Source organism: Lagopus leucura, unplaced genomic scaffold (genome assembly GCF_019238085.1).
Source record: "Lagopus leucura isolate 7727_CA_CO unplaced genomic scaffold, USGS_WTPT01 Super-Scaffold_100157, whole genome shotgun sequence".
Classification (NCBI taxonomy): domain Eukaryota; kingdom Metazoa; phylum Chordata; class Aves; order Galliformes; family Phasianidae; genus Lagopus; species Lagopus leucura.
The window spans coordinates 46,418,079-46,439,470 of record NW_024962334.1 but is presented as its reverse complement, the minus strand read 5'-3'; the positions used below and the strand labels follow the sequence as shown (position 1 = coordinate 46,439,470).

The window sequence follows — 21,392 nt, the reverse complement described above, 5'->3', positions numbered from 1 at the left end:
GTCACCCATAGCCAGTGGCAGCCCAGGCAACTTTCCCAGCTTCGTGTCAGAGCCACCCTTTGCAAGTGCTTTTTTCTTAACGATGAGCTGCCATATCACAATATATATCCACCTATGTGTTTCCAAGAGCATTACAAGGGTGGAAAAAACCCAATGTCAGGTACCAGGGAGGTAGACATGAAGCCCAACTATCTGAGTTATCTCACGTCTCTTCTGAACCACCTTTCCCAGCAAAGGAGAGAGCTTTCTGCTATGGGCAGTGGCTACAGCAAACACTGCCAGCTCTGATGTGATTTTCTAGTTTATCATTATCTGTCTCCTGGGAGGCAGCCTGGTTGCACGCTCCAGTGCTCCATCGCAGCCAGTAACCTTGGTGGCCATCCTCACCCCCAGCTCCCCATTGCCAGAGCCACACATGCACCAAGGGAGACCCAGCAGGGTGTGTGCCCACAGCATCCCCCTCTCAGGCTGTTTTGGCTGCTGAAATTAGAGTCAGACGGAGTCAAGGATTGGAGCTGAGGCTCTGGGGCCCAAGTGCTGATGTGGCACCGTGCAGCACCACGCCTGGCTTTGTGCAACAACAAGGGGGAGAAAAAAAAGCACCCAACACTTCTGCCCTTTAAATCTGGACAAAGCAGGTTTCTAATTAAAGCAGCACTTAATCATTAGCGCTCGGTGATTGCAGTGCTGGTGGATAGTTGGTGCAAACAGTTGGTTGAAACTCTCTCGTACTGGCTCCCTCTTTGTCCCTCGGTGAGCCTGGAAATGGGTGTGAGCAGCAGTAGGAGTGTCTGCAGTTAAGTAGAGGATTGAATTACCGAGCACTGCTGTTCCCTAGCTGACAAGGTAGCAGAACAGCAAACAAAAGTGCCTTGAAAAGAGCTCACCAAAGAGAAGAGAAAGTGCTGGGATCGCCAAGGAGGGAGAGCTGCGAGCACGCCGGGCGCTTTCCAACAAGGTAAGCAGCTTTTCTGCACCCCTCCTGGCTTTATTCTGAAGGCCAGAGCTGTTTCATGACCACTTTTGCTTGGTGGAGGAGTAAGAAACAGAAAAAAAATGAAAGAATTTCATAAAATAAAAGCGATGAGCCCTCCAGACCTGCATCCCCATTGCTGCCTTTGGGACGGGGCAAGCAGCTCACTCCACTCACAGAGGAGCACGGCCATAAGGACACAGGCTTTGCACTGGGCTCTCTGCACGAACAGCTTTGATTTCACACACCGAGCAATTAACAGCATTTTGCTTCGACCCGGTTTGTTTCATATCCTTGCTGCCATGGGGATCTGCCCGAAGCTTGGCTGCCCGTGTGGACGTTGTGGGTTCAAGCATTGACAAAAGCTGTGCTGGAAATTCTGACCCATGGGTCCTGCTGGAGTCTAATTGATAAAGCTGCTAATGGCCGAATGCTGTTTGCTCTGCGAGCACAGATTGTTTTCTCCTCTTGTTCATTTGAGATGCAGATCAAACTGCGATAAAGTCGAGTTGTAATGGAGTGGAGCTGCAGGCTTACTTGCCAGTGTTTTTCTTAGGCGTGTCTATCAGGAGCATAAATATTTAACAGAAAGGAGAAGCAATATGAATTAGCATCTGTGGGAGGTTTGCATTTGTTCAAGGCTGTCCTAGCACAGGTGTAACAAATCTTACAACAGCAGAAGCAAACTGGCCCCACAAGAGTAGCACTTAGCAGGTGAATCATCCAGGTGCTCTTTACACACCGCAGCTAAGTGGGTAAATTAGAGCCTGCAAAGTGGAAATCAGGCAATTGGAGGGCATCAGTCTTCATCTTGGTGGGGTTTTACCGTACTTTGGTGTGCTGGAAGGAAGCACAAGGATGGGCATCAAACCAGGAAAACTGAGGTTATGTCTTCTGCCCTCCTGGCTGCACCAGGCTGCCCTTCTCCCCCACCCCCCTTGTCTCGTGATGTAATTTCCTAGGCAGGACATTGTGGCAGCAGTTGTCAGGGTGTCCCAGCTGGGAACAAAGATTTCATGCCTTGCCCTCAAACAGCATCACCCTGGTCTCCTTGCATCCCCTGTATCTTGGGGCTCTTGGGATTCTTGAGAAATAGATCCCTGCTCTTGAATAGGCAAGGATGGTGAAGGTCCCTTCCAACCCAAGTCATTCTGGTTCTATGATTCTGTGACTCTGTGGTGTCACTTGGTCTTCCCCATGGAGCTGCACGTGTCTTTCTGGACTTTAAGCTTGGAGGTTGTCACCTTTTCTGCTGTGGAGCTCCAGGGAGGTGTGGGACATGTAATACATGAAGGAGATGCACCGTGAGCCCAGTGACTCCAGGCTGCGTCTGCCTCACAGCCTGGTCTCCCAGCACTGCCCATGCTGTGGTTGCTCATCCTCATCCCTCTAAAAGCTCTAAAAGTCTATTGCATGGACTTTGTGCCACCTACCCAGCACCTGGAGGAGGAATGTGAAGCCATTAACCTTCACTGAGGGCTCCATTTGTCACAAGGAACAGGCTCTTTGCAGCCTCCCAGGAGTTATTCGGTGGCTGGCACAAGTCCATGGGCTGGGCTGCCTCTGTCTGCTCTAAAAGCTGCTCTACTGAATACCACGTGCCCACCTAAGCAAGGAAGGGCTTTCATGTGGACATCCTGCACCCAAAATATCTCTGCGCTGACTCTTTCTTTATTCCAGTATATTCTTGAGCTTCTGCTGACCCCTCAGATGAACACACTTTGTACAATCACAGGAGGATACCTGCGCCCTTAAATCCCTCTTCTATGTTCTCTCTTTCCACATAAAACAACTCTGAAAATGGGCCTAGTTGTAATTTATCCTGTGTGATTGCTCATTTCCATTGACTGTTTTGAGTGCAAAAGGAAATCAAAAACGGTAAACGTTGTCTCTGTGACTTTGGCAGCCTCCACTCTGCGAAGTCCTCCCAAATGCAATGTTGATTTTCAGCACAGGGTTCTGTGCATCTTGCCTTGATTTCTAAGGGCCTTTGCTTGAAACTGGAGTCCTGCCATTGTTATCTGCCTTTATCTGAGCCTATTGATGCTTATCTGAGGCTAGAACTTGTCATTCCTTCACATCCACGTCAAAGACCTGAGGCACAGGGGACGTGAAATTGCACGGTTGAGTCCACGATTGACTCCATTTCCTGTGGAATGGGCTATTCAGAGCAGCTGACCTCTCCCACCTAAAAACACCCTGTGGCCATGCCCTGCAGTGAAAGAATAGGTTTCTGGATAGCCCTTGGTTTAAAACTGCTCTTGCTAAAACAGCTGGGATGGATAGCACCGGAAGTCAGGTTCTTTTTTGGGTGATGCTGTTACACAGATACCCACCTTCCCTTCGGGAGGCTGCTGGAGCCTGAATTACTGAATTGCTGCCTGAAGAGTTGCTGCCTGGCTCTGAGCAAATTTCACCCTTCAGATGCCTGATTTCCTCCTCAGTGCACACACAAAACTCCCATTGGCAGCACCGGTTGCAAAAGCAGGCCCCCGATGAATGACTCTTTTAAAACTCTTTGCAGCATTTGCAGGGATGTTTTATTCATTCGGCTCTACGCAGTTGATGTGCTGCTCTCTCAAAGCTGCCCTTCATTTCAGGCAGGATGGGATTGCAACGTCTTCTTGCATTTCTGTGCCAAGGTCCTGTGTGGGCTGAATCTCCCTTCTCATGCCAGATGTGTGCCAAGTGCACAGAAGCACCCAGTCTAATCAAGGAAGGTTGGGTGGGGTTGGTTGGCACCTCCCTGTTTGGACACAAGTTAGGTGTCTTTCAGTAGAGGTGTGTCATCTGCTTGAAACTGCACGGTCACCTACGGACTGTCACACTTACACCCAGGTCATCCCGTTTCATTTGCAACCCAAAATATAAACCTTTTTAAATGGGAGGTCCTGGGTTTCCTATTCCTGAGTTTGATGTGATGCTTATGGGTCTACACTGGAGTGAGACTGGGATGCCCCAGCCCTGGACAAGCTCAAGACTGGGCTGGATGGAGCCCTGAATGCTGGGCGGCAACCTGCCCACAGCAGGGGGTTGGAACTGGATGATCTTTAAGTTCCCTTCCACCAAAACCAGTTTATCACTTTATGATTCTATGATCCCTTCCATTCAATAGTTAACACTGATCTTGCTGCTTTCCACTGGGAAGTCAATGCTCTGGGAACAGGTCCAGACCAGCCCCTCGCTCCCTCACCATCAAACAAAACTCCTGATAGTGAGGGCTTATTCAATTGCACTACTTAAACACTGTACCAGGAAAACCTGCTCTCTATCTTGTGTGCAGAAATAGGCATTCATGCTCTTACAGCAAAAAAGATTGTAACTCTAAGACCTGATTTTTAAAAAGGGCAGGGTAAGGTGGGTGCTGGTGTTTGTGTTTAACTGCAGGGGTTTTTTGTGTGTTTGGCTTAGTTCGTGGAATCATTAAATCAGTCACTGAATCTTTGAATGGCTTGGGTTCGAAGAGAACCCACAGATTGTCCAGTTTCAACTGCTCTGCTGTGAACAGTGCTGCCAACTGCCAGATCAAGCACCAGCTCAGGCTGCCCAGGGCCCCATCCAGCCTGGCCTTGAGCACCTCCAGGGATGGGGCACCCACAGCTCTCTGGGCAGCAGTGCCACAGATGGTTCATGACAACCCACAGCCTCACCGATGGTTCATGACAACATCGCTGGAGCAGCGTCTACTGGAGCAAGTTGTTGCACTTGGAGAATGGAGTTGGGCTCCTGTATGCTGCAAGAGGTGAAGGACAGTGTGGGAAGCTGGGCTCTGCGCCTGGAGTTTCCCTATAGGCAGAGATTTGCCATTTCTGCTGATGACCCAGTGTTGGGATGAGGAGAACCACCCAGAGAGTCCTCCTCAGACTTCTTAGATGAGAGGTAATGGATTTAAGTTGCACCAGGGGAGGTTCAGGTTGGATTTTAGGAAAAATTTATTCTCCAAAATAGTGATGAGGTATTGGCACAGTGAGGCTGAATGAATCCCCTCCTCTAATCCCCTTTTCTGGCCATCATTAAGCTATGGCCTCTTCTGTCTCAGCAGGAAAAATGCCTTATTTTTAGGGTCTCTTCTCAACCATCCACCTGCCTTCCAGTCCCTGCATGTTTCTGAAGCTCAAGTGCTCCCTGGGGCTCCAGAATCCCTTGTACACCTCCTCCTCCCTGACAGCTCTATTTTACTTACCTGCAGTCATGAGGTTTAATAATGCTCTGTTAAAGCGCTGGTGTTGAGGAGGATCATAACTCTCTTCCTGGAGGCAGTAAGTAATTAGAAGTTTCTGAGAATGCTTCTAACCTGAACCACTTCTCAGGAAACCAGGAAGAGGAATGAAAATGGCCTCAGCTTTGTTTTCCTCCTGCATACATCTCCTGCCCTTGCTGTGTCATGAAGCCCTGCCTTTGGATGCAGGGCTGGTCCTGAGCCAGCAATCTCTGCCTTTCACCAGAGCAAGAAGGAACTGAAAGAAAGATTTGTTTGTAATGAATTGGCAGGCTTCGTGCCTGCTTTCCCCAGGGATGGCTCTGCACTGTGACTGACTCAGTAACCTCACAGTGTGGAGCCAGAGGTGGAATGGATACCCCTGGAGCAAGCGTGAATCAAGCTGCATTTTAGTAATTGAAAATAATGCACCTGGCACCACACCTGGGACAACACTGCCACAAGGCACCTGCATGCAGCGGGCTTCTAAAAGCTTCTTGTGAAGCTCTTTTATCTCACAGCCACATCCTCAGGGTGGTGGGTTTCATAGAATCATAGGATGGTTGGGTTGGAAGGGACCTCAAAGCCCACCCAGCTCCAACCCGTGCTGTGGGCTGGTTGCCACCCACCAGGTCAGGTTGCCCAGGGCCCCATCCAGCCTGGTTTTGGGCACCTCCAGGGATGAGACATCCATAACTTCTCTCTATTTAATTGTTAGTAAGTCATTATGGCAATGAGAAATTTTCAGGGACAATGCATCTCTACTCTTCCCAGAGAAAACAGGCATTAAAATTTTAGAGGGAGGATTCTGAAAGCAGCAGTTTGGGAAAATCTGCTCCTACAAATCAGTTTCCCGAGGCCATCTGCTTGAAGATCAGACTGCTGGAAAGCTACCAGCAGCCAATGAACAGGGGGAAGAAAGGAGGTCATAAAGGGAGGTGTGGAGAGATGAGCAGGGCTTTCTGGATGGAGCAAGGTGATGGGCTGGAATTGATGGCAGGTGGAAAAGAAGCAGCTGCAGAGTCTGCAAAGTCAGAGGAGATAAACCGTGGTCTGCCAGCTTTCCTGAATGAGATGTCCTCCAAGGAATTTGAAGAGATAGATGAGGTTCAGGTGGAGGGCTGTGGCAACTAGGAACTATTTCCCAGTAATGCATTACTTCTTGTGCTCCTTCCTTTTAAGAAGGAGCAATAGTGTGTCTGGAGAATTAGTACAAAGCCCACCTGTGTGTAGCTTCCAGGGGACTGAAAGGTAAAGGCTCTCAGCATCGCTTGTTTTCTGGTAAAGGCTGTGTGTAAGCTACAAAGTAAGTCAGAGATGACTGGAATGGGCAGAGGGTGAGGGCATGGGTTATAGGGAGAGATGTTGAAGGTTTACATCTTAGTGATGCTCTCAGACGGTGGCTGAAGGTGGGATAAGTTTCCAGGGTTCAAGCGACAACCCTTTCCCATGGTCTACAGCATTTCCAGTTCGAGAGACTACTGAGAACGTAAAATCACCTCAGTTGTTCTCTTCATTCCAGGCCCTAAAGTTTTTAGCATCTTTAGCACCTCAGTCCTTGTCATCCCAGCCTTTGCCCCATGAGCACATAAGAACAGTCTCCTATGATGGCAAGTAGTGATCACAGGATGAGTTGACTTGGATGATGCAGCTGACATAGAATGAACCCACTTGGATGAGTTGGGTCTGATGATCCCTAGCAGCCACTAGTGAAGAAAGGTGCAAACATTCCCATTGAGCTCAGGATAGGTTCCTGCTCAGCTCCAGAGTCAGTGTCCCTGAGAAGGTGAGCAATGAGTTTCTTGTAATCATAGCTCACCCCATGTCCCCTGCACCATCTCTGATTTTGATTGATGGATCAAAAGAGTGAAAGAGCCCTTCAGCCCCTTCCATAATCCATGCAGATGATTTGGTAGGAAGGATAAGGGATCTTTTTTGACCCATAGGGGAGGCCATGAATCCCTGAAGCATGAGGACTGGTCCATGTCATTGCATTATGGTCAGACTAACAGGGGCACCTGACTGGAGCCTGATGGTTGCAGACCATGAGCATCCGAGCCCAAAGAACACACCCTGGCCATTCAGCCATCTTGTTTGAAAGTCATAAAGGAGAGCCTGCCAGCTTTCCTAATAAGCTGTTCCAATAGTTAATTGCCCACCATGATCAGAAATAGCATCTTATTTCAAGGCTTATTTCACATAATTTTAGCTTCCAGGCAACAGCTCTTTCCAGGAGTGCTGGAGTGCTCCCTGTGGTCAGCAGCAGTGTCTGTGCAGAGCCATTTCCTTGGCACACCGAGCTCCTGAGACTGGACTTCAACAGTACACAGAGGAGGAGGTCAGCTGAGTTGTGCTTTTGCCTCTCTTGCCACCCCCAAAGCACAGATCCCATTCCGTGCATCATCACCACGTTGGCTGAGATGCAAGGAACTTTTTCTCCTCTTGCGCCATGAAAACGAGACAGGTCATGCAGCCTGAGTGCTGGTGCTTCTGGCCAGTCCTTCTCTAGGTACAGCCAGTCTTTAAAGCAGTGGTGCCAAGCAGCAGTTGAGGAGCCACGCACAGTACTCAATGTAGAATTTCATTTCCTGGAGCAAAACAAGAGTTAACTGCTGTCCTTTGTGCAAACAAAAAAATCATAGTATCATTAAGGTTCAAAAAGACCCCTAAGATCACCTTGCCCAACTGTCCACCTACCACTGGTCCTGCCCACTAACCATGTCCCTAAGTCACACACCTCCATGCTTCTTGAGCACCTCCAGGGACACTCCTTGGGCCCAGATGCTCAGCTATAATGTAAGCAGTTCAACAGCCCTGGTTTACCTCATCCAGTGCCAGTCCAAGTATTCTCAATAATTAGGGCTTTCAGCCTGGAAAGGCTGGAGCCACAGCTGCTTCCTATTTTCCCGAAGCTGTACAGAACATTAGTCATTTCACTGGGGTTTTTTTACTGCCATGACTCCAGCACCGCCAAAACCCAGACAAGCCAAATCAGACTTAATTCTGAATGTTCCCTGAGAGTTTGAAATGATCTCCTGTCCCCTCCTGAGTGCTTGTCCTCCCTCCCCACCCAAACAGCCCATCTGCCAACAAAAATGTCCTGCTGCCTCTGCTTCCTCAACACATACCAGGTTGACTGAAGTGAAGCTGTGACTGCTGGCATTTCCACCCCAATTGTTATTTATTAACCATTCTTGAGAATGACCTTGACACTTAATCAGTCATCTGATCTTTCTTGAAGGCAAAGCTCTTCCTCACACCAATGCTGGTTGGAGAAGGGTCAGATTTAGCAAGCAAGGAGCATTGTTCTGATTTTGGCAGTGAGTGTTAAAGTCCATCTGCCTTCACCTTCCAGCTTCATTCCTTAGATCAAGTTAAATTCATGGAATCATAGGATGGCTTAAATTGAAAGGGACATTGAAGAACATTTAGTTCCAACCCCCTGCCATGGGCAGGGCTGTCACCCACCAGGTCAGGCTGCCCAGGGAGCCATCCAGCCTGGCCTTGGTCCTTTGCACTCAGCCTGGAGAAGCTTTTGCTCTTAGCAGTTTATAACATCTTAACCAAGCAGCGATGGCCCAGCAGAGCCTTTGCCACGCAGTGGCCACCCCTCCCTGGTCCTGCCTCCCCATGTGTGCCCATGGTACATACTTGGCTCCTCTTTCCAAGGCTTCAAGAGTCTTGGAAATGGTGCAGATGGTAGGGTAGGTGACCCTAGAGGTGGAAATTCATAGAATGATTTGATTTGGAAGAGGTCTCTTAAAGGCCATCTGGTCCAACTCCCCTGCAATGAACAGGGACACCTGCAGCTCCATCAGGTGCTCAGAGTTCTGTCCAGCCTGACCTTGGGTATCCCCATCTGGGGATGGGGCATCAGGGATGGGACAACATGAGTAATATCACTCAGCTGTGCTACACATAGGACTACTTTTCAAACCTCGCCTCTGCACAAAAAAAGAAAATTGCCTTAGAAAATTGAACAGCTGTGTGCTACTGACGTGCATGCAGAATCCTACAGCTGCTTTAGTGCCTCTTTTCTTCCTTCATAGATAAAACTGTGTAGAAGTAAGGGAATAGGTAAAGCTGTATCTGCATAGAAGGAAGTGAATTGCCACCATAACCAGCTATTTTTGGTAAATTCCTGCCCCAGAGGCAGCTGACTCATGCTCTTTGCATATTTGCATTTCACCTAGGTCTGGGTAGAACCAGTTTGGGTGAGATAAGAACTGAGCTGGACATCACTGTTCAAACCCCACAGTGAGCCTGAGCCTCTTAAAGTCTCTTTATTTCTTTTTAAATTAGAAAAGTTTCTGCCCTTCCTGGTTTCAGCAGAGATGAGAAGTTTCCACTCCATAAATACTGGATTTTGTGTCTGGGCTGGAGTTGAATTATGGGATCATCTGATTAAAAGTCACATTAAATTTTTAATGAAATGAGCTGTCTGATTATTGAAGTCATATTCCTATTATTTCCAACTTGGCCACCAGCTGAAAGAAGCTGAAATGTCCAAAGACATGGCCAACGTTAACTGTGCTTCACACTGCCCCAGTTAATGGCTTGAGGAGGGGAACAGCTACCCCCAAAAAGATGGGAGCAGAGGCGGTGTCAGAGCCCCAGGAGCAGAGGAGGCTGAAGCTCCCCATTTTGAGTCGAAGACATTTGGGTGGGAATTGGTGAAGCGCTGCTGGACGGTTTTGTCCGTCGCGATTGTCTGAGCACAGAGGAATTTGAGGATCCTTCGGGTTAACATCGCTGGACGGGAGGCTGGGATGCTGGGAGGAGCAGGGCTCCAGCTGTGCTCACAGCTGGACAGCTGCCCGCTTCCTGCGCTGTTCGGAGGCGATGACGCCTGCTGCCTTCCGCAGGGAGCAGCATCGGTTTTGCAAAGACTTCACCCCCAAGTGCTCTCTCACATACAAACCTCTGCACTGACTTCATTTGCAAGTCGTTTTGGTACTCGACCCAAGGGGAAGATACCTAAATAAATGAAACAGTAGCTGAGGGATGCAGGCTTCACTCTTTGATGGGGACTTTTCAGATGCCATATTGAAGGGAAAGGACAGTGTTTTGGTTAAAGATCTGAACTGGGGCAATGCTTCTTTGGAGACATTCAGGCTCTGGAGTGATTGAGGTGTGGGTGTCCCTGTTCATTGCGGGGGAGCTGGACTAGATGGCCTTTAAGCATCCCCTCCAACTCAAACAGTTCTATGGTTCTGGCATTATTTCATGCCAGCCACAGACTCCACAGTAAGTGAGTGAGGATCCCATCCAGAAGAATGTCCATCTCCTGCTTAGAGGATGAAATATCTTCCTGGACCTGACTTTCAATCTATGTGGGATTACCATTCTGGGACATGAGATGGAAAGCGTCTTTTTTCTTCTTGCCTGGGAGAATTTGGAGGAAACTGAAGGATTGCTTAATGCCCTCGTGGTCAATAGGTGAGGCCATGTGGATTCAGTCTTCCGTGATCCTTCAGATCCATCCATGGCAAAGGAGTGAGAATGATGAATCTGATGCTCAAGGCTGTGGGTGCTTCAGTGCCTATGCAAAGAGAAAGGATCTGGCAGTTCTGGGCTGTAGAATATATTAATGTACCAACATTCCTACATAGAAGAACAACTTCTGTTCTCTTGCAAAATCTTCAGGAGAAGGATTATCACGACTAATGATTTAATGGCGACAAGTGCAGCATATCTCTCCATGCTTCCGTGACACAAGTAATAAAGATGCCTTTTGGCATGAGATCATCTGTCTTTGCTCTTTTCTCCCTTGAAAGAAGCTTCCTTCATGGCTTTGTGCTGTGGCTTCTTTTATTTTTCATCTTATTGTGGCTCAGCTTGGGTACCAAGCTCATACAAAAATGTCTGTTCCTTCTTGCAAGCAGTTTTCTGCTTACAGGAGCAGAGGTGCACAGGGTAAGCCAAGCCCTACAACCAGGAGAGCCATTTTATCCAGAGTTGGGGAAGAAAATGCACTCAGTCAAGTTGTTTTTAACCCACTACAACAGTTCAGTCTGTCATAAGCAAATGCAAATAACGAAAGCGCACTTGTAAGGCAAATGAATGCAAAACACAGAATCAGTGAGCCGTGCTTGCTCTCAAGGCTGGGCTTTGGTCTGTGAGCAGAATTGACTCATACAGGAACAGCTGATATGGGCTGTGCCCTTACACAATCACAGTCTGTCCTGTAGTTGCTGCAGCTGAACTGAATTGATTGGGAGGCACCTGTTATGCCAGCCAGCTCTGCTAGGATACAACCTGGTGAGCTCACACACACTGGCCTGGTGTTTGACCTGCTTCAGAAGGTAGGTTAGCTGGATTCTGAAGTTTTTTCACTAGCAAAACCTCTATCATCTAAGCAAGAAGATACAGGGAGTTAAGGAGAGTTCCTGGTATTTCTCACTGCTGGCAAATAGAACAGACAGTGGATTTGGTGGATGCCCCATCCTGTGGTGGGTACCCTGTGCCTGGAGACACTCAAGGTGGTACTTGAGGTACTTGAGGAAGTATTACTTTTCAGAAAGGGTGGTCAGGCACTGGAATGGACTGCCCAGGGAGGTGGTGGAATCACCGACCCTGGGGGTGTTCAAGGAAAGACTGGATGTTGTGTTGAGGGACATGGTTTAGTAGGAGCTACTGGGAATAGGTGAACGGTTGGACTGGGTGATCTTTTAGGTCTTTTCCAACCTTAGTGATTCTATGATTCTATGATTCTATGATTCTAAGGTGAGGCTGGAGGGGGCTCAGAGCACCTAATGGAATTGTAGGCGTCTCTGTTCATTGCAGGAGAGTTGGACCAGATGGCCTTTAAGGATCCCTTCCAAATCAAATGATTCTTTTATTCTATGGATGGGAGACTTTCACCCATCAAAGTGGCATCTGGAGATACCCAAACCATCTTAAAGGTCCCCAGGTACCTTTGTGCAGGCAGCTGAATCCCACCTCTTCCCCGTGCAGTAAGCAGAGCCTAGAGAGCTGCTTGGCTTTGCATAATGTAGGTGATTGAGTCATCAGCCGAATCACTCCCTGTGCTCTGCTGACTGTACTGGCTCCCTTGACCCTAATGGAGATGGAAACCTGGTGTCCTACCTTGGGATTATTTGCAGGTAGCTTAACTTAGACCTGAATCTCCTCCTGAAGTGGAAGGGCTTCATTCCTTAGGCCACTGGTGACCCAGGGCGCCTGAGCTGACCTCAGCTGCTCCAGGAGGGCATGAGTTTCCTGGTGGTCCCCAGTGTCTCTGCACTTGTGCTGCAGTACTGATGTTGGGTCGAACACCCTGGTGAATCCTTCTCATCTGTGCAAACAGGGGAAAAACAATCCCGTATCAGACCAGTGGTGTCCTATCGAGGCTTTGCTGGGCAGTGATCCCATACTTTGCTTGGACCTTTCATGAGCATGGATGCACTGGAAATGGGAGTTCACCCCACCCGAGTGTAGATAACTACACCTGAACTGGAATGTGATTTTTATAGTCAGCAGAGAGGCATTTCAAGGTGTGATTATCTCCATTAACTATACGAGAAGCCCAGCTGACTTGCACACCTACAGTTCTACCCAATTCTGTACTTATTTTGTCTTTTTTTTCCTTCATCCCTTTCCTTCCAGCTCAGAGTTCAGGATGGCAGATGGTGACACAAATCTTCCCACTATTGAGAGAAGGCTGGGTCTGCAGATATGGAGCATAGAGGTATGATAAGGGGGCAATTGTGCTGTATGTGTATGCATATTTCAAGAAAGATATTCTGGAACTGATCTGGGGGAAAAAAGAGTCTTATTGGTAAGATGCAGCAGTGGGAAACAGGCAGCTCTACTTGTCCCTACATTTGGCATGTTATTGTTTGGTGCCTTTGTGTTTCTCTGGAAAACAAGGATAATATTGACTGATGAGTTTCTACAAGGTTACTGCAACCTGCAAGGTCACCTTCTACTCGGGATCATCTTTGCTTGGGATTTGTAGCCAAGCTATGCTCAATTTTGTCCTTATTCTGTTGCATTTCACTGGCAAAGACAGCCTGGGGAGAAGTGGAAAGAATCTCCAAGTGGTGGTGGCCCTCTGAAGATCCCAGCTGTTTTCCACAGTGTCTTTGCCATAACATTTCTCTCCAAAATATTGTATTAAGTTGTTTTCTAAAGGATCTGAAATTAGCAACGTTTTGGTTCACAAGGGTCAGGTTGGTATGCGGGAAAACAAGTCAGGCCACCAGAAAAATGCATGTTTTGAATTTCAGGGAACCACAGAAGTCAGTTCTTGTCCAGGAGGTGTGTGTACTGGTGGGTTCACGTCCCACCACCTGCAGTGGGCAGGCATGGCTGGTTAATTGTGCTGAATACAGTGTGCAATTAGAGTCTAGAGGGGATGAGAGACATCAATGTCCATCAATGTCCATTTTTTCCCAGCACTGCTACTTGCTATGAATCCTGAACAAGGTGGTCATCCTGTCAAAATTGAAAATTATCCTCGAATTTTGCAGATACCAATTAAAAACCACAACCCAGAACTAAATCTAGGGTAAGAATGCTCAATGCCATGGCAAATCCCCTACATATGCAAGCTCTAGAGCATTTCAGCATGACCTCTGGGACTTTTTCCCTAGGCATACAGGATTGCTTGGGGAACATTATACACAAATTTTTGTTGGTCTGGGCAAGCAGCATTTTCATTTTCACCTTTTCACATCGTGGTACATTTGGAATTTCCTCCAGAAGTGACTTTTCCTATTCCACAAGCACAGCCCTGATTCTTCCTTATCCAAACCCTTGCTGTCAGTTGAGTTACGTCTGCTTTGTAAAAGTTCTTGCAATGACCCAAGTGTGCGTTTTCTCACAGAACATGAAGATGGTTCCTGTACCTGAAAAAGCCTATGGGACTTTTTTTGAAGGGGACTGCTATGTAATTCTGCACGTAAGTAAGGTGAACAAACATTGGTCTCTTTGGGTGGATCAGCGTCGTTTCTTGTGTTCCAACTTGATACTGGAGTGGTTGTGCGTATGCATTGCCATCCCATCACACACCTGAATGTAGTGTGGCTGTTGTAATAGCTCTGTGTGTCCTGAGAAACCATTAGCAGTGTTAATTAAAATGATTTATCTTCTCACCCATTGCTTTATGTCCAGACGTGGAAAAATGGCTGGTATATCCCCAGCAAATTACATCAAGGCCTGGATTTGCATGGCTTATGGGAGTGTTTTTGGGGTGGGAGAGGTGGCCAACTAGGAAGTGTTATTTACACAAGATGGTATGGGTTGTGAGAGCCACCTGCTTCGTGTCGCACCACCAGTGCAGAAGATCTGCAGCCCTTCTCCCTCTCTCCCTTAGGAGACCTCTGCTGTCCCACCCAAATTTGGTCCAGACTTAATTGCAACCACTTGAACTCAGGCTAGGCCATGCACGCCCCATTATGGTACCTTTTGAGTGTTTTTTGGAGAATCAGTTTGGCAGCAGCCACCTAAAGATGTGCTTAGAGCAGAATGTGAGTGTCCTTGCAGAGAGCAGGCTGTAAGCACTGTAGGTTTTGGTGCTCACAGGCTCAGCTTGTGTTGCAAGAGCTTGCCCAGGTAACAAAGCCCTTAGTCAGTCCACTGCTCTCCTTCCTCCCTGCAGATAAGTGGGTAAAAATACTCTTCTTTGCATTCTGCACCTTAACTGCGTGCTTTTCAAACAAGGCTTGTCCGCAGGACAATAGGACTTTGATCATCTTTTTTAACAGTGCATTAAATTGAATGATTTTGCCACAAATTAGTCAGCTGCGCCTAGAGGAATGGTGTTTTATTCAAGCTCTACTGTGTTTTTCGCTGTAGTATCACTGCACAAAGCAAATAAACAGAACTTAGTGTCAAATCAAGTTTATAAAATGAGCTTTTATTATCTTTTTCAGGCATGGATGATAGGGTTTAACACAGTAGGTGCTGAAAAATAACTGGCACGACTCACATAACGATAAGCACACCTGTTCTCAGATCACTTGCCTCTTCTTTCTGGGCTATTGGGTTTTTCTGTAATAAGATGAATCACAGCAAGCGCACGCGGGCTCAGCTTCATTTGGAGTTCTGTCTCTTTTGCAAGTCAGCAGGAACTCCCAGGCATTTGGTGTTACTATGTACTGTCATATGAGAAAGAGAAAGGGAGAGAAAGAATCCAATCTCCAGGCAAATTTAAAGTGATCTATGAGAAGAATGTCCTTTAAGTTTTCATATCAAACTCTGCAAAAGTAGGACAGGTCAAACACATGAGGTTTTGGACTTCCACAGGTGCCTCATTTTCCTTAATAAGTCATAAAAGCATATATGATGGAAACATGCTTCAGTGGAGCATCATTGGGCTCCATCCTATGGAGAGGGAGGATGGGCCTTAGGAATGGGCTCCATGGTCACTTGTTTTGGCCACTTCTCCCCAGACCGCAGCATTATGGGCTGTGTCTTCACCCTGTCTCATCTTTCCCACCTCTTCCAGAGCAAAAGAACCTCTCGTGGCACCGCTGTGGATTTGCATTACTGGATTGGGAAGGAGTCATCTCAGGATGAGCAAGGTGCTGCAGCCATGTACGTCACCAAGCTGGACGCTGCGCTCAGGGGAAGCCCTGTGCAGCACCGGGAGGTGCAGGGACACGAGTCTGAGACCTTCCAAAGCTATTTCCGCAGCGGCATTATGTGAGTACCATCAGACCCTTTGCTGCAGTGAAAACTTTCCATTCTGACAAACAGAAGTTGTAGGGATTGAGGCTGGGCCCGTGTCATTCTGATCTACTAATTGCTTCCCCAGGTGTTTTCAATGGTTTTAACTGCCCTTTTGTTCACTGTAGGGTCTTCCTTTCTCTTCTGCATACAATTTATATTAATATTCAGGACAATTTAAATCAATATCCACCTTGCTGAGAATCACGGAATCATTAAGGTTGGAAAAGACCACTGAGATCGTCCAGTCCAACCATCAATGCAACACCAACGTGCCCACTAAACCACGTCCCTCAAGAGCCAGTTAGGGTTATACATATGAGACAGAAGACTGAGATAGCTCTTTTCAAAGGTGTTTGTTACTAACATTTATTTAGAGTTCGCTTAGTTGTATTTAGGTGCCCTGTCTGCTGCTGTTGCCAGCAACCACATCTTAATCCCTGTTTATGAGCTAATCAGCTCCATGAAGCGTTGATCATGCTAGGGGCAATTTTCCTGCTGTGAAAGCAAAGCTTCATTCTCTGAACTTAGCTGTTGGAAAGATGGTATTGAATCCAGTCTTGTGTTGAGTCCAGTCCTGTGGTCCTGATTTCCTCTGGGGTCTTTGGAAGGTGACTGTAATAGCTGTTCTGTGCTGGCAAGAAATAGTCCTAAGTGCCTTTCTTTCAGACCGCTGAAGAAAGCCCAGGTGGAAACCCATCCTCAGATTTGACCCAGTCTTGCTTTTGATTTCTCTGCATTTTGCATCTCTACAGCCTCTCATGAGCTTCCTCTGGGCTTTTGTGAGACAGAGGAGTGCTTTTACCCTCATTTTAAAGATGAATAAAGGGCTGTGAAAAACTGAAATTCTGACCTTCCAAAGCACGTAGGCATAGAATTCTATTTGGGAACATATCTGCCTCTGAAATAAGAGTGAGTTAGTCTTCATTGTGGCCTAAACCACATACTGAGGTCGTACAGGAAGTCTGAGGCAGAATAAGAAATTGAAGCAGGCTGTTTCCACACCTTGGCAGGTAGAGCAATTCCTCTGGATAGGAAGAACTATGCCAAACAAGTCTAAAGTACTGTGAATCACCCACTGGCCTGACCATGTTTGCCAGTCTTATCCATGTATGATAAAATATATTGATTTTCCACACTGCAATATCTATAAAAATCTCAGCAATCATCTGTATTTTCTGCAAATGGTAATGACATTGTTTCAATCATTACTGTAAGCCATGAAGCACAAACATGCTGTTAGATTTCTAAAATGCATTTGGATATGTGGAAAGGAGTTAAACTTGTCCAAAAATACCTGTTAAAACATTCTGGGACTTCTTTGGGGGAAATTTTAACCTATACTGATATAATTGTGTCCTCCTTGCAAAGCTGCAAGACAAGAAGGGGTGGCATCACGCAGTGAGGCAATTACAATGCTAACAGCAGCTTTTGCAAAGTGAGTGTTCAAGGACAGAAGGATGCTCCCATAGGGAAACAGCTTTCTATCTAGAACAACTATTTTGCATAAAAACAGATTTCAGCCAAAAAAAAAAATATATATATATATGTATATATATATATATATATAATATGTTCTCTGCAAAATATGGTTCATTTTCATTTGACTGTTTATGGAATATTTCAATTCTGAGATGCCACTTCTGTGCTTGATGGGATTTTCCGTTTGACTGCGGTATGTTTCCATTGCCATCCCTGACCTGCCTGCTTCTCAACACACCTTCTCCCAAGATGCAAAACATAACACCCACCTCATGGTGGGCACTGTGAGGACTCGTTGTCTGGTCAGGGACCAGGAACAGTACAGTACAGGAACAGTAGAGTGAGGCCATTTCGTGTTCCATTCTTAAGACTTTGAGATTATATTAGCTCTAGATTTTTACTTGTCAACAAAAGCTTGAGATATTCTGAAATGATGGAAGGGTTGCTGTTTTCTAACCACCTCTAACTCCTTGTTCTCTGATTCCTAACAGCTACAAGAAGGGAGGGGCGGCCTCAGGATTTAAGCATGTGGAGACCAATATGTACAACATCAAGCGTCTTCTTCATGTCAAAGGGAAGAAGCATGTGTCAGCCACAGAGGTACTCAGGGGATACCTCGCTCCCTATGGACTATTCCTCCCTGCTTCCCCTCCTAGACCCATTTTCTATCTGGTCTGCCTGCTCAATAGCTCATTTCTTTTCAAGGGTAATTTTCAAGATCTCGCTTGGGTTTAGTGTTGTCCTGAGAGAAGCCATTTGGCTCAGTGAGTGGATGAGTGCTAGAAAAATGAGCCTGTCGTTGCAGACCAGTTGTTACATCCCCAGGACAACTTCTCTATGCCCATGGCTTGTCTCCTGCAAGCTTTTGTCTCCTCTGTTTGCTGAGCTCTTCCGTCTCCTTATGACAGGTAGCTCTTTCCTGGGATAGTTTCAATAAGGGTGATGTGTTCCTGCTGGACCTTGGGAAAGTGCTGATCCAGTGGAATGGGCCCAACTGCAGCATTGCTGAGAAATCCAGGGTGAGTACGGACCAAAGGCACACACAGCACTCAGTGTTTGCATGTTCACTGTTGGTTGACATTTGTTTTAGTCAGTTAGAATATGACTAAAACCAGGAGAATGGAGAAAATCCTGGCAAATCTACTTCCCCATACAGTGATATCTGGTTGTTTAGAAGGGCATCCAGCTCCCTTTGGGGAGACCCATTGCCATCCCTATGTGCCCTGCAGTCTGCATGACATGGGAATAAAGTTAGTGCTGGTAGATTTAACTGCAACTATTGCAGAGGGGTAGGTGATTTTGAATTTATTTTTAAAATCACAGGAAATTCCAGGTTGGTCAGTATGAGACAAACAGGAATACGTAACCCATGTTTTGATAGGTCAGATCCATGGTTCTTAAGACAGTTTTCAAAGGGGTCATTACCCTTATTTTACTGATAGAGGATCTGCAATATAGGGATGTGATCAACCAAATTTACCAACAGGAAATTAGCAGAGTTGGTGACTAAGCTCATAGCCAATGATTATGCATATTAAAAGGCAGGTGGGACAGCTCTTCACATTGTGACACCTGGTCATTATAGAATCATAGAGTGGCTTAGGTTGGAAGGGATCTTAAAGGTCATTGGGCTCTAATCCTCTGCTGCGGGCAGGGACACCTCCCACCAGATCAGGCTGTGCAGAGCCCTATCCAGGCTGGCCTTGAGTACCTCCAGGAATGGAGCACTCATGGCTTCTCTGAGCAGCTGTGTCACAGCCTCTCCACTCAGATAATAAGCAGGTCTGGTGGACACATCACCCTTTACAAATAGGAAAATTTGTAAGACATTAGCAGTGGTAATCTGGCTTAGACCACTATTACTCGGTCACTGCTCTAGGTCTGAAGTAATGTTGCTGAATATGCTGTGTGGGTTAGGATTAAACCCCACCGCTGATCCTTGTGCAGGGCCTCGCGCTGGCTCGTAGCATCAGGGACAGCGAAAGAGGCGGCCGCGCTCAAATCGGCATCATTGACAATGAGAAGGACTCCCCGGACCTCCTCAAGATCATGAAGATGGTGCTTGGTGAGAGGCGTGGGGAGCTACAAGATGCCATCCCGGACACGAAAGCAGATGAGCTGCAGAAAGCAAACGTCCGGCTCTATCAGTGAGTGTGGGTCTGGGCTCCCACCCCTTGTCGTGGTGGGTGCCAGGAGGCCTGACCACTTGCTGGCTCTGTTTTTCAGTGTCTACGAGAAGGACAGCGACCTCGTGGTGCAGGAGATAGCCACTCGGCCCCTGACACAAGACCTGCTCCAGCATGAGGTGAAAGGCATTAGACCTTATGGTGACCAAAGAGTGCTGAGCTTTTATTTTCAACTGAGCACCTGTTTTTTAAGATACCTGGTTTCCTGAAAATTATCATCCTTCAAGATTAGCTGATGTCTTCTGCAAACAAGACAGCTTAGGCTCTACCTACAACTTCAGTGGCCAGAGGCGGGCAGTGGGTTAAAGTTACAAGAGATGGCAAACCCACCTTCCCAGCCAAGGGTGTTCTGTTGGATTGGAAACATCTCTCATGAGGCTATAATGGCCAATTTTGAGCAGTTCCTAGAAAAAATACGTACTTTACTGCATTACAGTTTAAGGGCAGCTGCCTCAGCCAGGTATGCTCACAAAGTCAACATACTCAAGAACGCAGGCGTGGTGGGGTTGGTGGTATCTTGCGATACTGGGTTCAGAACCCTGCAAGGCAAGGCAGTGAGCTAGATCTACATCTAAGGCTTCAAGAAGGATCCAGACTGGGTAGGCACCAGAGGACTTTTGCTTGAGGAGATCTTTTAACATCATTTTTTTCTGTTTCACCTCAGGACTGCTACATTTTAGACCAAGGTGGCTTTAAGATTTATGTCTGGAGAGGAAAAGCCTCCAACCAGGAGGAGAAGAAAGCAGCCTTCACTCGAGCCGTGGTGAGTGGTAAATGTAGTGCCAGTGATGTTGTGGGAGGTTAACTAGGCACTAATCTAGATCTGACCACTAATTATGATTAAGTGTGGGTCTGAGTAATAACAGAGGAAACATTTAAACTTCTGAGGGAGGTGTGATGACATAATGTAAAATTGTTATTCATCAAATCTCACTGAGAGCTTGCTGTCACTGAAACTAAGAGGGAACTGATTACAGGAAAGAAGATACAGAAGGCAATACTATATGTGACACAGTAAGTGGTAGACTACTGGGATCCACTGCTTCAAGAGGTGGTGGAGGCAGAATGTATCAGAGTTGAGAAGGGATTATACCAATTTATGGTCAGTAAACAGATATTAAAGGGAGGAGGCTTTTATAATCTCTGTAACATCCTGATCCCATACTGTGGGTGTTGGGGAGAATGAAGGGATCACACTGCAGATAGTCACAAGTCTCGTGTGTGCTTGCTAAATAGCATCTCTTACTGTCCAAGGCAGCACAGACCAGAAAGTTGTGTTCCCAGCTGAGTGTAATACTTCTGGGCAAGTCAGTGGGGAATTTGATGACTCAGGCTCTCTGAAAAAAGCAGAAATGGATATGTAAGTGCTACCAGTGCCAACCCCAAGTCCATTACAGGCAGTAGTGTTTTGCACAGCGCTGATGGGTTTGGGCCCAGGTTCTACATGTGAATTGGAATCTGGCACTTAGTAGAAAGAGCTCTGCTGTTAACTGCTACTAGCCTGGACCAGCTGACCTGCAGCAAAACTATGGCTTCTATTATAGAGCACTTCAGCATAGCACGCCTCTGCGTCTCTTCAGATAATCTGCCATTTTCTGGCAGAGCACGCCTCAGTGCTTCCTTTCAAAGTTGGCCTCATAGGAGCCTGAGTGTAGAAGGCATTTGGTAGTATTTCATGTCAGTTGGCACGTGGGAGTGAATAATACTGGAGAGCTTTGTTTTTAAATTCATCTGTTGACTTATGTGAAGACCATAAATGGTTTCATCTTCAGTGAGATCTTCCTTGGAGATACTGAACCTCAGTGGCCCCACCTTCAATAAGATCTTACCTGAAGATACCACTTGCACCTATTGTCTCAGAGAAGAAAAGCTTAAGACA

The 21,392-nt window shown here is 46.8% G+C and overlaps 1 protein-coding gene across 2 annotated transcripts in view; it reads left to right on the top strand.

Moving 5' to 3' along the window:
- The first annotated feature begins 706 nt into the window (after positions 1–706).
- The window catches only part of VILL (villin like), a 32,269-nt gene continuing 11,583 nt past the window's right edge, over positions 707–21,392 (top strand). The window contains exons 1-9 of one of the 2 annotated variants that reach the window (XM_042888256.1): positions 707–958; positions 12,780–12,861; positions 14,002–14,076; positions 15,625–15,821; positions 17,819–17,927; positions 18,236–18,346; positions 19,275–19,474; positions 19,554–19,632; positions 20,178–20,276. In XM_042888256.1, the coding sequence (XP_042744190.1) occupies positions 12,793–12,861; positions 14,002–14,076; positions 15,625–15,821; positions 17,819–17,927; positions 18,236–18,346; positions 19,275–19,474; positions 19,554–19,632; positions 20,178–20,276 (939 nt within the window). In that variant the 5' untranslated portion in view covers positions 707–958; positions 12,780–12,792. Of the gene's footprint in view, positions 959–11,417; positions 11,477–12,779; positions 12,862–14,001; positions 14,077–15,624; positions 15,822–17,818; positions 17,928–18,235; positions 18,347–19,274; positions 19,475–19,553; positions 19,633–20,177; positions 20,277–21,392 lie in introns of those variants that run through there. The other variant, XM_042888257.1, reaches the window with a different exon arrangement.